The sequence below is a fragment of the Octopus bimaculoides genome, chromosome 2, assembly GCF_046866305.1.
Source record: "Octopus bimaculoides isolate indiv1 chromosome 2, ASM4686630v1, whole genome shotgun sequence".
Classification (NCBI taxonomy): domain Eukaryota; kingdom Metazoa; phylum Mollusca; class Cephalopoda; order Octopoda; family Octopodidae; genus Octopus; species Octopus bimaculoides.
In genome coordinates this window covers 56,130,170-56,148,534 of record NC_142929.1, presented here as the reverse complement: position 1 = coordinate 56,148,534, position 18,365 = coordinate 56,130,170, and the positions used below count along the sequence as shown (strand labels likewise).

The 18,365-nt window shown below is 35.7% G+C and overlaps 1 protein-coding gene across 1 annotated transcript in view; it reads right to left on the bottom strand.

The window, feature by feature from the left end:
• Window positions 1-5,129: 5,129 nt before the first annotated feature.
• The window catches only part of LOC106877939 (actin-related protein 6), a 42,426-nt gene continuing 29,190 nt past the window's right edge, over window positions 5,130-18,365 (bottom strand). The window contains exons 9-12 of the mRNA XM_014927017.3: window positions 15,001-15,124; window positions 13,468-13,543; window positions 10,369-10,431; window positions 5,130-7,365 (exon numbers count right to left, since the gene is read on the bottom strand). Coding sequence (XP_014782503.1) covers window positions 7,236-7,365; window positions 10,369-10,431; window positions 13,468-13,543; window positions 15,001-15,124 — 393 coding nt within the window. The 3' untranslated portion in view covers window positions 5,130-7,235. The remainder of the gene's footprint in view (window positions 7,366-10,368; window positions 10,432-13,467; window positions 13,544-15,000; window positions 15,125-18,365) is intronic.

Below are 18,365 nucleotides of genomic sequence, written 5' to 3'. Positions count from 1 at the left end.
ATCTATATATATATATATATATATATATCTATATATATATATATATATATATCTATATATATATATATATATATATATATCTATATATATATATATATATATATATATCTATATCTATATATATATATATATCTATATATATATATATATCTATATATATCTCTATATATATATATATATATATATATATATATATATCTATATATATATATATATATATCTATATATATATATATATATATCTATATATATATATATATCTATATATATATCTATATATATATCTATATATATATATATATATATATATATACATATATATATTCTCAAACGCGTGATAATGCTAATAAAATAGCGTGAACAGGATAAATTATCCATACATTGCAGAAAAATACGTTATTGGCCAGCCAATGTATTTTTCTGCAATGTATGGATAATTTATCCTGTTCACGCTATTTTATTAGCATTATCACTCATTTAAGAATAAAAAAATTAATTTTTGTATCTTTCAATACATCTCAACGCTTCTAAAACAAACTTTGTTTAATTGCTTCGTAAATTGAATTTATATATATATATATATGTGTGTATATATACATATATACACACACACACACACACACACACACACACACACACACACACACACACACACACACACACACACACACACACACACACACACACACACACACACACACACACACACACACACAACATCAACGCATATATATAATTGTTAAAGAGGAATTTTTTTTTTCCAATTATAATAATGTATATGACTTGAGACATTTGCCTTGCCTTAACGTTTGTTGTCCTCTTTAACAATTTATATCTGCTATATCAGAAATCTGCAATGGCTCCATAACTACTTTGTAGCCTTGGTAATCCATTACAGAACTTAACTAGCGTACGTAGTTATTTAGATCACCTGTGAACCAAACCCCCATATTTTGTATAATATACACATATATATATATATATACATATGCACACACACACACACATATATATGACTTTTTAAAATTGTTTAATGATTCATTTGCATCTTTCTTATGAGAATAGTAAAAATGAGCTGAAAAACTCAATCTAATTTCAGTATTTTCACTAAGTACTAAATTTCCAATAACTGTCACAATTTTGAAGAGTTTGTATTGGGTTGGCAAATAAGTTCCTGCCGTTTTTTTAAATTTTGGAATTTATTGCATTTAAAAATTTTGGAATCTATTTTTTTCGAGAATTCTATTTTTGAATAATTTTGGAATCTATTTTGTTTTTCTTTTAGTTAATTTTAGGATCATTAAAATGGAATGTCAAGTTAAGAAAAACAAGCATTTTCGACACCTCCTTCTTTTTGCTTTAGATCAAAGTTCTAAGGCCACAAAAGCTGCTTGCGGCATTTGTGCTGTGTACGGAGAGCGTGCCATAGCTGAAAGAACAGCTCATGATTAGTATGCCAAGTTCAAAAATGGAAACCTTGACCTCAAAGATGCACTTCGTTCTGATACACATTGTACATCATAGAAGTAGCTAAACAACTACGTAAAACCAACAAGTTGGAAGGGTTTCCTGGTATACACTGCCAAAATCAAAAACAATCTGCTTGCGTGGAATTTTAAAAATTAAATGGCGACAATTTGCCCATCGCACCCTGTATATATCTATTTATTGTGAGTATGTATGTTTCCTTGTCTTGGCATGATGTGATTCTTGTAAATGAATGAACGTCACTCATTTCCAATATCCTGTGAAAACATGTCCGGTCATAGGAAAATATTACCATTCTTGGAAACAGATAAGGCTTGGCAACGGGAAGTGCATCGGGCCATTCAAGAATTTGCCTTGATAAAAGGATAAACTTAAGCAGTTTGTAGAAGGTAAAGAAGCACTAAGTTTACATTAATAAATAATGGGTGTATGAATGTGCATATATATATATATATATAGATCTTAATTTAAATTAATAAAACAATTGCTTCATACAATGTTTTCTTTTATTCAGGAATGAATACATTTACCGACATACACACACACACACACACATGTATGCATGCATATGTATGTGTATTCCTTCCTGAATAAAAGTTAATACAAATCATGATTTAATAAAATGATTAATGTGTAAAATAGTTGTTATATTAACTTGAATTAGGATATATATATATGTGCATAAACACATATATATATATTTAATAACTATACCAAAATGCTAGAAAAATTGAACTGGGAACCAGTGCAGAGAAGTCCAAAACTGAGCATTACAAATGACTGTCAAACAACAATGATCATAAAGATTAATGAACAAAACATTGAGACAGATTCACGTATCTGGATAGTGTCATCAGTAACAATGGTGATACTGAGTCTAATATCAACCATGGAATTGGCAAAGCTGTAGCCATATTTCAGAGAATGTATACTATTTGGTCCTCCAAAACCATTGACTTACAAAGATCCAGCTCTGTCACAGCATAATTCTACCAACAGTTCTCTGTGACAGACAGGGAAGATCACTATGAAAATCAAGAGAAAGCTAAATGTGTTCCACTAAAAATGCTTCAGAAGGCTTCTGAGAATGTGGTGGAATGACCACATAACCAATGAAGACAATCTAAAGAGAGCCAACAAGACTACTTAGCTTTGATCTTCATTCTGTGATGATTTTACTAACAGGTCACATACTTTGGCTATCAGAAACCATAATTCTAAAACAGCTTTCAAATAGATGCATTGGAGAGTAAAAAGAAAAAAGATAGAATACTATATGGCGCATAACACTCATAACCAGCATGATAGCTAATCACCACATGGATGGATGCAGAAAGGATTGCAGCCAATAGAAACCAGTGGTGCCAACATATTGACTAATGTTTGAGCTGATACTGACAATACACACACACACATATATCTATATATATACACACACATACATAACAGGCTTCTCAGTTTTTATCTACCAATTCCACACACAGGCCCAAGACTATGGTAGAAGACATTTGAGCTTCTGTTAGTTTCCATTCACCAAATTCCACTCCAAGTATTATCTCATAGCAATAACAGACCAATCTTACCAAAAGTCCCAGGTAGTATTATTGAACACAGAACCATCTGGATGCAGTGTGAGGTGAACTTTTTTACCCCACAGTCACGCCTGTACCTCTTATATTGATGAAATTATGCCAAAACTGGTATTAGTGTCATGTTCTTCCAGACATAGTATTTCTAAGATATATTATCTAGAGTATTTTCATTTTTTACTTAACACAATAGCAAGTAGTTGAGGAGTGTTTGGCTGCTATATCAAACGACTAGTGTCTCTTCACTGGCCAAAATAATCTATATCATTCAGGCCAACAGACAATGTACAGCACTTAAAAGGTTCGTTACACCTTAATTTTTAAAAGTATAGTAATTTGTACATTTGTATATTGTTGGAATAAATATTTTTTCGACAACTGATGTCCTTATTGCAAACCACTCAATTAAAAAGAAGGATTAAAAATCTGCTGTATACCAGAGTTATGTATTCTGTTCTAGGAAGATAATGATTGTAACCATTTGTAAGGTTACAATTCATTTCAGCTTCATAACCACTAGAAATACAAAGCTATACAAGATGAAGGTAGAGCATAACCTGTATCCTCTTCTTTCATTAGAATTATGACCCTGAAAAGGTTAACAGAACTGAAGGTGATAGGTATTTTTTTATTTTTCTTCAAACAATTTATTAAAAATTGCAATAGTTAATGTTTACAGTTTCATTGTGGAGGCGCAATGGCCCAGTGGTTAGGGCAGCGGACTCGCGGTTTCGATTCCCAGACCGGGTGTTGCGAGTGTTTATTGAGCGAAAACACCTAAAACTCCACAAGGCTCCGGCAGGGGATAGTGGCGAACCCCGCTGTACTCTTTCACCACAACTTTATCTCACTCTTACTTCCTGTTTCTGTTGTGCCTGTAATTCAAAGGGTCAGCCTTGTCACTCTCTGTGTCACGCTGAATAACCCCGAGAACTACATTAAGGGTACACGTGTCTGTGGAGTGCTCAGCCACTTGCACGTTAATTTCATGAGCAGGCTGTTCCGTTGATTGGATCGACTGGAACCCTCGATGTCATAAGCGACGGAGTGCCAACAACAACAACAGTTTCATTGATGTATGGATTAATTTTTCATATAAAGGCTGGTTATATTCCTAGGGGCTAGATCACCTTAAAGGTATGGAACACTTTACAGAACTTGTAATGTACTAAGAGATTTAATTCTTCAATCTATAAAATGCTGGATATTATATATGGTGTGAGGAGTAATGCAGACAGGCAGCCTCCTTACAATTCAATATAAGCCTGATATTCTAAACAAACATTTAGATCAATGCATATCTGTTAGGGACTTGTAAAAAAAGCTGTTACCACCACAATTTGCCATAGAGAAAAATTTAGCTTTAGGCAACAGGTGTCAGAATATCAAGTCATCTCACAGTGTCCTCCAGTGGAATAATAAATGCACTTCAAGCTGTTTGGTTACCATCAGCATAAAGTATTATAGGGGAGGCAACTCTGAAATGATTCTGTTAGTCATGGTTTATATAGAAAATGAGTATAAATTTATGAAGTGATTAAATGCAATGTCAAATAGGCTAGAATAAAAAATGTAGTAGGCCAGAGGTTGCCATAAAATGACTTGGTGTTTTGACATATATTACCTAAAGTGAGATTTTTTACCATGGCAAATTGCATTGGAAACAGGTGTTTTTACAGGTCAGATATGTCTCAAAACATATTTCAACTGATCTAAATATTTGTTTAATTCACAATCCTGCTTTCATATGCCTACTACATATCTGATATTCTAATTTTGAAATTCAGTAAAACAATTTCAGATTCAGGGCAATCAAATATTACACGAGAAAGTTAAAGAGGTGTGAGCTATGAGATTGCTAATGAGAATTAAAATAAAATGGAATACAAACCAGATAATATCAAAAGAAACAATTAGTTTTTTGATTTTTTTTTGTTACTGACCTCATATAGTTGCATACTTCGATTTTCAACAGTCTAGCCAAACATCGAAGACAAAACAAATTGTTAAAAGACACATGTTGGTGTAAGTAGTTAACACATTAAAACAAAATGCATGAATATTATTAATATTTAATTAAAAATATAATTTAACTATTTATTGTTATAAAATGTTTAGCTAAAACCTTTTGGCTGTATATTTTTTAAGAATATTTTATTTGTCTCCACCAAATATGACATAGTCATTGGTTGTTTAATATTTTCAGAGAATTATCCAACAATGGGTTATTAAATCTATTGACATTACCAGGGGATATATATTATAGGAATAATTTGCTGTAGCAGCTTCCTGTTTCAACCCAACCGGAATAGTGAAACTCTGTACTGCAAGCTAACAAAACTTCAGTCAGTTATGAGTGTCCTTTAGGACATTTGGTGTTGAATTCAAGAGGTAAGGTGGTCGAACGTAGGTGAAGGGAAAGCAAAGGATGTTGACGGTGGGACAGATACGAGTTGGAGGGTTGGAGATCCACTCAGTAGTGCAGTAGCATCAATAGTTGGTTAGGAGTAGAGGATAGCAGATTTGATATGAGTGAGGTTGGGATGAGATGGAACTTATATAAGAGGGGGAGTCAGTGGGTGTGTAAAAGGGTGGAGATGTAAAGGCTGGTGTGTGCAATAGAAATAGAGATGTCCAAGAAGTTTACAGAGGTAGTGGAGACAATGGATATGAAATCTAGCAGGGCAGAAAGATCCAATCCAAAGAGTCTTAACAGAAAAAAAGCCTGCCCAAAAAACCACAGCAAAATAATATGCAAGTGTAGAAAAGAAATGAAGTGACCATGCTTCACTGGATATGTAATGTTAGTGTACAAGAATTATGGAGTACAAATGAAATGAAAGAAAAATGGATTATAAGAGGAACAAGGAATGATATGCAAGAGAAAAGACTGCATTGATATGGGCATGTGATGTGTATGGAAGATATAAAAAAAAAGTGCTGTATGTTCAAAGTGAATGAAACCAAAGTGACTGGAACAAGAGAGAGACCAAGGAAAACTTGGGACAAAGTAGTGAAGACTGGTCTCACATCACAAAGGAGATGACAAAAGACCATGATGATTGATGATAAATGATACTGGAGAAGATACATCTACCTATGCAAGCATAATGAAACATCTGCTAAAATGTAGGCAGTGATGGAGGCTGGGATATATAATATACATTTATACCTGAGTCTCCTATCTGTTTTGCACTTACTAAGTCTCCATTTAATTACTCCTCTTGTCAATTTGATACCATCAAATCTCTCTATAATTCATCTTTCATTCACTGTACCATACTGCCTTCACACTCTCTTACTACCAACCATTTCTATAACTACCCATTACACATCTTCTCTTTCTTACCTGCATGCATGTGAGCTGCAATTAGCAACTGTCTCCCATCATGATGCCTGTATAATGAGGGTTTGCATCAGATCTATTGATTTCCACTTACCCTTTTGTGCTGCTTGTCATCATTCCCTCTCAGCTCACTGTTTTTATTGACATTGCACACTCTCTTGTAATTGTCATCTAAATCAGGGGTTTTCAAACTGTGGTCCGCAGGGACAAGACAGGGGGTCCGTGGACAGCAAATACTTTTTATGAGCAATTTGATTTTATATATGTTTTTTAATCGAAATCTTTTAATTGACAATAAACCTATTTGTTAAATACTGTTAAATAAATAAATGTAAAAATATATGTTATTTTAAGCAAATATTTATGTATGAATTTCATAAGCGTTTATAAGGGGGTCCCTAAGGTAAAGCCTGAAATATAAAGGGGTCCGCAAGTCAAAAAGTTTGAAAACCCCTAATCTAAATTATACATCACTTGCATTCTACTAATAAGATCATCTCCACCTTACAGCCAGCCACCATTCCCTCTCTCTCTCCTAGGTTACTTATTACTGACATCCATCACACTCCATTTCTATAAGCATTTGTCCATCTCTCCCTTTTTCTCTTTTACCTGCAAACATGTAGTGTATTTCTTTTCATGATTAAGCTTTTAAACAACGAGTAAAGGAATCACAGAATATACAATATTTAAAATGGGAGCTAGCATACTTGATGTAGTGAACCAAGAAATCTGAATGAATATTATACAATACTGACATCCATTACACTAATGACTTTGATTAATGAGTGATTATAATTGATGTTTTGATTTTATACATTGAATTTATCTGCACAAATGCTGTGTCCATATTCTTCATATTGCTGCTTGGTGACAACCATAGATGAAAATTTAGGATCAGAAGCCAACTTTGCACCTCCATGCCAAGCATAAGTCTGTGGACTGAAAACAAAGTTGAGAAAATGAACAAAATAATTTAAAAAATTTAGGAAAGGTAAAGAAAAAAATTATTAAAACAATAAATAGATGAAAATTAATATTTCTCATGTCTTGACTTGTTTTTCATGGATGACGAGAAATTAACAGCATTACTTTTATGATGGCGATGCATACTTACAGCTATCATGTGATGTTGAAACAAGTGTTACACACACACACACACACACAAACAAACACACATAAACATATGATGGGCTTCTTTCAATTTCATCTACCAGATTCATTTACAAGGCTTTGGTCAGTTCAGGGTTACAGAAGATATCTGCCCAAGGTGCTGCACAATGGGACTGAACTTGAGACCACATGCTTGGGAAGCAAGGTCATTAACCACACAGCCATGCCTGCTTAACCTCCTATTTTTTCACTGTGTAAGATCTTTTCTTCTGTGCTAACATGGACTAGATATTTCATATGGTTGAAATAATTGTGTACACAACTCGATGAGGAATTTTGCCCTAGAGGCCATGCCTTTCAATTGAGCAAACTCGAAGTTGCCATGCAAACTCCCCAGCACTTTTAACATAGGTGTGCAAATATTCAGGTCAATCTGACCACATTTACTAACACTTTTGCCTGCACAACTGCTTGTGAGACAATGTCCGACCGTTTCACAAATATATACTGGATATATATACATACAACCGGTTTCTTTCATTACATACAACTGGTTTCTTTCTTTACATACAACTGGTTTCTTTCAGTTTCTGCCTACCAAATCCACTCACAAGGCTTTGGTTGTCCCAAAACTATAGAAGACACTTGCCCAAGGTGCCATGCAATGGGACTAAACCAGGAACCATGTGATTGGGAAGCAAGCTTCTTACCTCACAGCCATGCCTGTGCCTATTAAGTAATAACTTCATAAAACTCCTCCAAATTGATCAAAATGTCAGTGTAATCACATAAATCATCATCATCATCATCATCATCATCATCGTTTAACGTCCGCTTTCCATGCTAGCATGGGTTGGACGATTTGACTGAGGACTGGTGAAACCGGATGCCAACACCAGGCTCCAGTCTGATTTGGCAGAGTTTCTACAGCTGGATGCCCTTCCTAACGCCAACCATTCAGAGAGTGTAGTGGGTGCTTTTACGTGTCACCCGCACGAAAACGGCCACGCTCGAAATGGTGTCTTTTATGTGCCACCCGCACAAGCCAGTCCGGGGGCACTGGCAACGATCTCACTCGAAAATCCTACGGGAGCCAGTCAGGCGGTACTGGCAACGGCCACGCTCAAAATGGTGCATCTCATGTGCCACCCGCACAAGAACCAGTCCAGGGGCACTGGCAACGATCTTACTTGGCTTGCCGGGTCTTCTCAAGCACAGCACATTTCCAAAGGTCTCGGTCAATAGTCATCGCCTCGGTGAGGCCCAATGTACGAAGGTCTTGCCTCACCACCTCAGCCCAGGTCTTCCTGGGCCTACCTCTTCCACGGGTTCCCTCAACTGTTAGGGTGTGGCACTTTTTCACGCAGCTATCCTCCTCCATTCTCACCACATGTCCATACCAGCGCAATCGTCTCTCTTGCACGCCACAACTGATGCTTCTAATGTTCAGCTTTTCTCTCAAGATACTTACACTCTGACGGGTATTCACATTGACATTACACATCCAACGGAGCATACTGGCTTCAATAAATCTTGGAGCAAAAACAAAAATTGTTAAACTATTGGTTAAGCTTCTATATGATTGCAAAAATCATTACTATCATCATTTAATGTTCACATTCCATACTGGCATGGATTAGATGGTCTGACAGGAGCTGGCAAGCCAGAGGACAGAACCAAACTCAACTGTTAGCTTTGGAATGGTTTCTACAGTGACACAAATTTCGATATCAAATTCAAATACTGAAACAGTTGATATTCAGCTGGTTAATGTTCATAGTACTCACTCTTTCAACAGTAAAAGTGACAGAATACCTTTCGTTTTCAACTATACTGACTGAGGAGGTAAAATAATATGCAAGTGTATGAGTTCAAAATACTAACAGTAGTAATATAAAACTCCCTCGTGAACACACAGGCAAACTCTCTCTTCACTCCTACCTACTGCGTTGTTCCACAATGGCTCCTACTCATCAGAGGGGGGGGGGCCAATCTATCTAGGTCCACCACACATACCCATCTCTCTGCCTTTCTTCACTTATGCTGTGCCTATCCTTGTCTTCTGCACTAATTACAAAGTGCAGTAGGTAATTTTTACAGAATGTCAACCCTCTGGAATTCCCTTCATGTAATTACAGATAAACTTATATACTCATACACTACATAAACTGCATCAAATCTCATGGAGGACATCCACCCATAGAAACCTAGCCAAAGTAGACATTGGATTCCAATACAATCTTCTGGCTAGTCAGGTCCTATCGTAACACCCAGCTTATGCCGACATGGAATATATACATTAAATGATGATGATGTTCTTTATCTTTTACTTGGTTCAGTCACTGAACTGTATGCACCATGTTGGGGCACTGCTTGGAAGGATTTAGTTTAACAAATCGACTCCAGTACTTACTTTTTAAGCCTGGTACTTATTCTATCAGTCTCTTTTGCAAAACTGCTAAGTCACAAAGACATAAGCAAACCAGTGCCAGTTGTCAAGTGTTGGTAAGGAACAAACATAATACATAAAACACATACCATCAACCAAATACACTCAAAAGGAATTGGTCAGCCAAGGGTTATAGGAGAAGACACTTGCCTAAGGTGCTGTGTGCAGTGGGATTGAAACTAGACCCACATGGTTGGGAAGTATGCTTCATAACCACAAAGCCATGCAATTGTATATATAATGGCTACAATGACTTTCCCATATTCTAGCCATTTCATTTTCCACACACAAAAACTCAAATCATGTCAGCTGCCAAGCAAATACAACTCTGACGTAATAAAGCATTAGAGAAACAAGTATATTACATAAATACATATCCTTACTTGTCTGGCATGGTTACTCTGAGATCATATTCAATGGGGATCATACTTCTCACTTCTTTTACACTGAAAAGCAATACAAACGGATAATAAATAGAAACATCAAAATTTTATCTATAATAATAAATGCAAAACTCTGTCTGTCTGTCCGTCCAGGACCCCTGTATCTCAGTCTACATTTGCTCTACATAGACATATTATATGTATTTGGAATCAGGATGATCCTGGGATTGAAAATCTGCCCTTCATTTGGTTCTTGAATATCCAGAATTGGGATCAGGTCTGGATGAGGATTTGTTAACAAACAATTGAAAATTCAAATTTTAAAAGAGCTCCAAAAACTTGTGAACTTACAAGTTCTTCATTTAAAGTAATACCATATTGGTAAGGTACCAATAAATGCTTTACTATTATTGCCCTCCTTAGTTTTGGGCTGTAGGCCCATTAAGCCCTCCACAGGAGCTAACTTAAAAGTCCACACAGAGTGCAGCTTCTAAGCTAGTATATAATAAAACACAATGTGCTTCACACTGTGGTTAGCTAGTAAAGGGAATCTAAAACAACAAGAAGAGTGGAAATTTTTAATCATAAACTATATTTCACTAGTTGTTACCTGGCAGCATAGCAATGGGTAACAACCTAGTTAAGACAAAATAGATCTTTCAGCAGAAGCTTACTACAATGATCACACTGATATGCTCAACAACAACCTATTTTTGTTTTCTTGAAACAAATCTAATTCTATGGCTCTCTCTCTCTCTCTCTCTCAGCAACAACAATCTGTTATTATAGTGGAAGTTTTTTTTTAAAGTCTGTTGCATTGTCTATATGTTAAAAGACATACAGAAATACATGCAAACACAGAGAAACACACACGCACAAACAACTAAAAAAATAACTATCTGTATAATATATGCCAGCATGGAAAGCTGATGTTAAACAAGCATATAGTTATTATTTGAAGTCTGTGTTGCATTGCAATGACAGACTTGCACTTATTAAACATTAAATGCTTTTCTTTTCAAAATATTGTTCATGTAACATTTGTAAATTATAGCAAAGAGCAAAGTTGTTGTTAGTAAGAAAGAAGATAAAACTCTCTTTCTGTCAGGTAAATGGCCCTTCTCAATATGTAGGAAAGGAGTTGGAAGAATTCCCCTCATTGCACTCAGTGTAAACTATGGACATATAAGAAGTGCAGTGCTAATGAGAAAGGAAAATATAAAGAATTTGAAAATAAGGTATGTTGAGCTTTTTATAAAATGACAGGCTTTACAGTGGAGAAACTGGGAAAGTCAACAAGTTCAATTTACAATACAGGAAAGTGTGGACCAAACAGGGGAATCATGAAAATGAAACAGTTGAGGAAGGAAAAGACCAGCCTAAGAAAGCAGTGGAAATGTGCTACAGAAGATGAAAAACCTGGCCTTGCTCTGCTGTACGACAATTTGAAAAGGAAATGCTGTTATGTGCAACGACATATCTGCCAATATGAGTGACGAAAGAAAATTTCTGAAGGACCTGTACGGGTTTACTAAGAATCTGTTCACTGAACTGAAGAGTGGCACTTTATCATGTACGAAAGAGGAATAGGTGTTTTGCCATCACCTACAAATCTAGTAAGGTGGAATGTCTCAGACGTATATGCAAATGCAGAAAGGTCGGAACACTGAAACATATTCTTTCCAACTGTTCATTAGTATTGAACAGGTATACATGGAGACACAACCTGGTCCTTAAGGTTATCTTCAATGCTATAACGAACCAAATTGATCTCAACAACAGTGAAAACCGTTGAAAGTACCAACTAGAGATTTCATTACCTTTGTGTGCTCAGGACAGCAGATCCATTTCAAGGAGAAAAACAACAAACGTCCTGTGAGCGATGAAAAGTGGAACAGCTGTTGGAAGGTGACTGCAGATTTACCAGGGGGCTAGGGACTCTTTCCCACCCCAGTTTCGAAAAACCGGATATTTTGGGCAAGTATCTTCTACTGTAGCCCAGGGACAACCAAAGCCTTGTGAGTAGATATGGTAGATGGAAACTGATGGATGTATGTACATATATGTTCTTGTATGTACGTGTGTGTGTGTGTGTGTGTGTGTATATATGGACACACATACACGCACATCCAAACAAACACATGCATATACACAAACCTGCATGTGGATGTGCATATCCATACAATCTTATGTATTTTATATACACCTGCACACATACACACATGTGTGCATATGCATGCATACTTATAACCAAAGATACATTGTCACACTGCCCCTACCTACTTCCCTCCAACCATGCAACTGATTTCCTGTGCATCACATGGTTGATTTCCTGTTCAGCATGCAGTATTTTCCAAGTAGTTCTTGACCAATCGCAGTCCATCTATCGGTAATAACATAAGACTTTCTCCAACTGAGTTCTCATTCAAATTTCCAATGGATGAGGATAAGCTTCATCTTATGCTTTGAAACTAAGTACCACAGAATTTGAATTAAACTATTTTGATCCACACACACATAAAAAATATATGGTGAAAGAATTTGGGTTTCTCAATGTGTGTGAAAAGGAGATACCTCAGCAGTTGACAAGTGATTTGAAGGAGACAACGATGGAAGTCTGTTCTGTTCTGCAAGAAGCATTTGAAATCAATGAAGATACAATTTTTTCTGATCCAATGACAGGAAAGAGAACATAGGTTTATCTTTGTGATCCAGAAATGAAGGCTCAGTTCACAGAATCGTATCATATTGATCTTGGTACTTATCTTTTTAAATCTGGCACTTGTTCTCAGACATAAACAAACCAACACCAGTTATCAAGTGGCATGGGGGACAAACACTGACACAGAAACACAAATGTATATGACAGGCTTCTTTCAGTTTCCACCAAATTCACTCACTAGGTATTGGTTTGCCCATGGCTATAGTGGAAGACACTTGCCCAAAGTGCCACACAGAGGGATTGAACTCAAAACTACGAGCAAGCTTCCTATCCGCACAGCTATGCAAAAGTTTCAATTTACAAACTCCAGTGCATGTGAACAGTAACATTAGGTGAAAAATGCAAAAGAAAATAATAATAATAAAATCCCAACTTACAAACGTTCTTTGAAACCAGGAAGGAAGCAATTTCCACCAGTCAGAAGAATATTATTCAGCAAATGAGGTTCCATTTCTGATAAGTAAATAACGACAATTCTTACTAATGAGTGTACAAAAGATAGGTTTTTTTAGAATATTAACCCTTTTGATTCCAACTCTCCTGAGACTTCTAGTCATCCTGTTTTAAAGTGAGCTAAATTATCAGGTTGTAACAAAAGTTCTGTCTGTTTTTTTTTTAAGGATAATTATAAGACATGATTACACTAATCTAGTTTCTAAATGATATTAGTAGCTATCTAAATCACTAAAATATTACTTCTTCTTCTTTCAGATGACCCAAATATACACTACAAGTAAAGACACCATCACCATACACACACGGCATGTTTTACTATTTGAATTCCAGAAGGGGAATACAGCAAGCTCAGCAGCAAAATCATGCAAAAATATGTATGGAAAGGATATGGTGAATGAGAGGACCTGCAGGAGAAAGGGTGACTTCAAAAAAGATGACCTCAGTCTAAAAGATGAAGCAACAGAAGGATGCCCCAAAGAACTCAATTCTGAGGAATTGCCAGCTACTGTGGATGAAAATCCAACCATTACAACTAGGGAACTGAGCAAGGAGATTAATGTGAGCCATATGACCATCTACTGTAAAATAATAAGGCTTGGTAAAGTCTCTAAGGCAGGAAGAAGGGTTCCACATGATCTATCAGAAAACAATCACAAACAACGTGTGGACTGCTGTGACTCATTGCATTCCCATGAAGTTCAAACATCTTTTCTTTTTTAGACAGAATCATTATTACTAGAGATGAGAAGTGGATTCTCTACAATAATATTAAGCACAAAAGACAGTGGCCTGAGCCGTAATTCAAGGCCTATCCAACAGATTCTTTTGAGTGTATGGTGGGACATGAGGGGAAATGTTTATTATGAGCCGTTAGATGACAATCAAACAATAACAGCTGAAGTTTATGGCCAGCAGTTAAGATGTTTATAAACAGTTTTGCAGGGTAAACGGCCTTCGTTGGTAAACAGGAAAGGGGTGATCCTGCAATAAGAGTGACTAAGAATCTCCAAGAAGAATTTGGCTGGGAAATTATGCTTCACCCACCACACTCTCCTGACCTTACTCCAACAGATTACCATCTTTTTAGATACTTACAGAATCATTTTTCAGAAGAGGTTGAAATGAAACTACTTTCTGTTTTCGAGTCAAAACCAAATGAATTTTATGAAAAGGGTATCAAAAAGCTAACGGAGAGATGGGATGATGTCATTGAAAAGAATGGTGACTATGCTGATGATTAAATAAATCTATTTATGGCTGCATTTTCATTTTTATTTCATATTTATTAGAAAAATGGACAGAACTTTCGTTACAACCTGATAAAAGCTGCCTTTAAAATTTCATATTAATCCAAATAACAGCTTAATAATGACAAAACTTTTTTACCAATTTTTCATTATTTTGAAAATTAATAAAAAATATTAAACAAATGTTATTGATAATAGTAATCCAACCTTTTGAGACAAGACTTAAAATATGTGCCACTGTTTCTGCAATTCCCATTTCTTCTATTCCAACATTGGATGGGTGGAAAAGTATCTCAGGGACAGAAAACCGTTCGTTATTTACTCGGATTAACTGGAACAAGAAAACAGAGGAAAATAAACAAACATTAATAACTGTAGAAGTTGAACATAAATATTATTGTTACTTTTCATCTTTTACTTGTTTCTGTTATTAGACAACAGCCATGCTGGCGCACTGCCTGCCAAATTCATTCACAAGACATTGGTTATCCCAGGGCTATAGTAGAAGACACTTGCCTAAGGTACCAGGCAGTGGGACTAAACCTGAAACTATGTGGCTGCAAAGAGAGCTTCTTAATCACACAACCATGCCTGTTGAATTACTTTTTCAAGTTATACTTTAATCATCATCATCATCATCATCATCATCATCATCATCATCATCATCGTTTAACGTCCGCTTTCCATGCTAGCATGGGTTGGACGATTTGACTGAGGACTGGTGAAACCGGATGGCAACACCAGGCTCCAATCTAAATTTGGCAGAGTTTCTACAGCTGGATGCCCTTCCTAACGCCAACCATCAGACATACATAATTTAGGGCACCAACAATCAAGTAGAAACTGTCTAAAATGGACTACCTATAGAAAGTAAACTAAGGTGATATGGACATTAAAAACAATTGGAAAGGAAAGAGTAATTAGAAAATGCTTATCAAAACAGAATAGTGAAAAGAAAACTTAATGGAAAAAAAAAAAGGCATCAGAGGGGTGATGCATACTCTGTGTGCAGTTAAATTTTTTCACAAATTATAGTGTGGCTTACGATGCATTGCTTATCCATGCTTTTTAATTGAACTGAATTTTTTTTTTTCCAAGTATCACCATTATAGGTATTTATACTCTGGTGAAATTAGGAAATCAACTTGCAAATAGACAAAACCTTCGAATCCATCAGTGTACACAGACACATACATGCACGCGTATGCACACACAGTCGCATATCTATATATGTATGTATGCACACGTGTCTACATGCATAGGTATATCATGATCTATACACATGCAGATGACGGTTGATTCATATGAAAAAGAAAGTGAACAAAATAATATGACCACTTGCTTAGTGGGAAATTGATAAGTTTTATTATTTTTTTTAAAGATAAACAAACCAAATGTTCATCATTTTGAGAAAAGAAATAGAAAGAGAGGTAGATAGAGTGAGGTAGCAGAGATTTTAAGGATTGGCTATAGGATAAAGTAAGGTGCATATGTGTATGGTGTCTAAGAATTATGTACGGGGTAGCTAAGATGAGAGAAGATGAGGTGGTAGAGGAAAATAGTGGAAAAAAATAAAGCCTAAGGACTCATGCTCTGGTTTCTATAACTTCAGAAAGTTGAACTATGGACTTCTTCTTTTTCTTCTCTCTTTCCATCTTCTTACTCTTTTACTCCCTTCCTCTATGTTGTCACCTTATTGATATATACCGTTCTCATTTTCCATATTTTTTTCCCCCACTATTTGTCTCTGATGACGGAATATCCCAGAAACAGCTGTAAGATTTTGAATTTCTTCCTATAATGATATTGTATATGACTTGAGATGTTTGCCTTGCCTTAATGTTTGACGTCTCGTTTAACAATTATGTATGTATGTATGTATGTATGTGTATATATATATATATATATATATATATATATAAATTAATTATTACAAATTAGAAGGGTAAAGGATTATCAATTTATTAATTAATAAATCAATTAATAATTAATAATTTTTACCAAGCCCATCGGTATGAAGGCACCATTATTGGTGGAGAACTTATTCAAAAGTTCATAAGGTTGAGGAGGGTATTGGATTTAACCAAACCCAAGAGGTTACAGGTAATACCGAGTAAGTGCTGTATACCGACTAGTTTCGGATGCAATATGGAATATATTCACCATTGCTTCAACATCTATTTCCGGATTATCCCCACAAGGATTACTTTACACGGATATTTACTACTGGAATGAAACTACACTTCAAGTACTGTTCTCTCTTTCTTTTTCAGCCCATCACACTCTATATCACTTCATACTAAAACTATCCGCCTATGGATATAATAATCGATTCCTTTATTTTTTCTGTCTCCGATGAAGGGAAGTACTGGATCTTCCCAGAAACAGCTGTAAGACTCTATCCATAAAATATTTCTCCAGCCTTACCATTGCTCTCTTTATCTTTTTATTTTTATATTTACATATATATATATGTATATATATATATATATATATATATATATATATATACAGAAGAGTCCAGAGTAATCCATAGGCAGGAGAGGTGCAGCCGGAGTGTAGAAAGTCCAAAAGAGTGTAGAAAGGTAAAAAGTCCAGTGGAGAAGTTCGTGGGTGATGAGAGGAGACAGGGTCACCTGGTGCGACATGAGCGTGTGATATACACAAAAAAAAAAAAACCCAAAAGACAAAGACAGGTGGTGTAGAAAACAAACAGATGTATTAGTATAACGCTCGGGAATTGAAAAAGTTTTTAATGTTTCAAGCCTACGCTCTTCCACAGAAAGGAACACAAAGAAACAAGGAGAGAAAAAAATGTGTGCAGTGGTTAGCAATCTATCATGGCGAATATATATATATATATATATATATATATATATATATATATATGCATGTATATCTATATATATAATACAAAGAATATATATGCATGCATACACACATAAATGTACATACTCACATCTACATGTGTATATAGATGCATACCAGGGCACACAACGCTAGAACAATGAACTACAGACAACGAAACGAACACATAGGAAAACAGATAGACACTTGGAATTAATCCTTCGTCAGCTGCATCTATTCTAACTAGACATTTCGAGGATAAGGCAGAACATACTCTAGAATAGTCTCTGAGAGAGAGAGAGAGAGAGAGAGAGAGAGAGAGAGAGAGAGAGGGAGAGAGAGGGAGAGAAAGAGAGAGAGAGAGAGAGAGAGAGAGAGAGAGAGAGAGAGAGAGAGAGAGAGAGAGAGAGAGTCAGAATAGTCAGAATATATTTTCATACGTAAATTTTATCCTAATTTATATTCTTTTTGATAAATTAGTCAAGGGATAAGAGGAAAAGCAACACTTATAACTTATAAAGGCCCTCTACCATTTGGGGAGATTGTTGTGGCTCATGTTTCATCCTGAACATCTGCAGGTCAAAGTTCACAGGAAAAGCATGGGTGAGGAGTGAAATGTTGATCTAAATACCTGCAACAGTGTGACCTTCCCAACCATCATTAATGGCATGCAAGGACAATATGGTAGCATTAAGTCAGGTGGCATGTGAGGCTTGCCACTCATA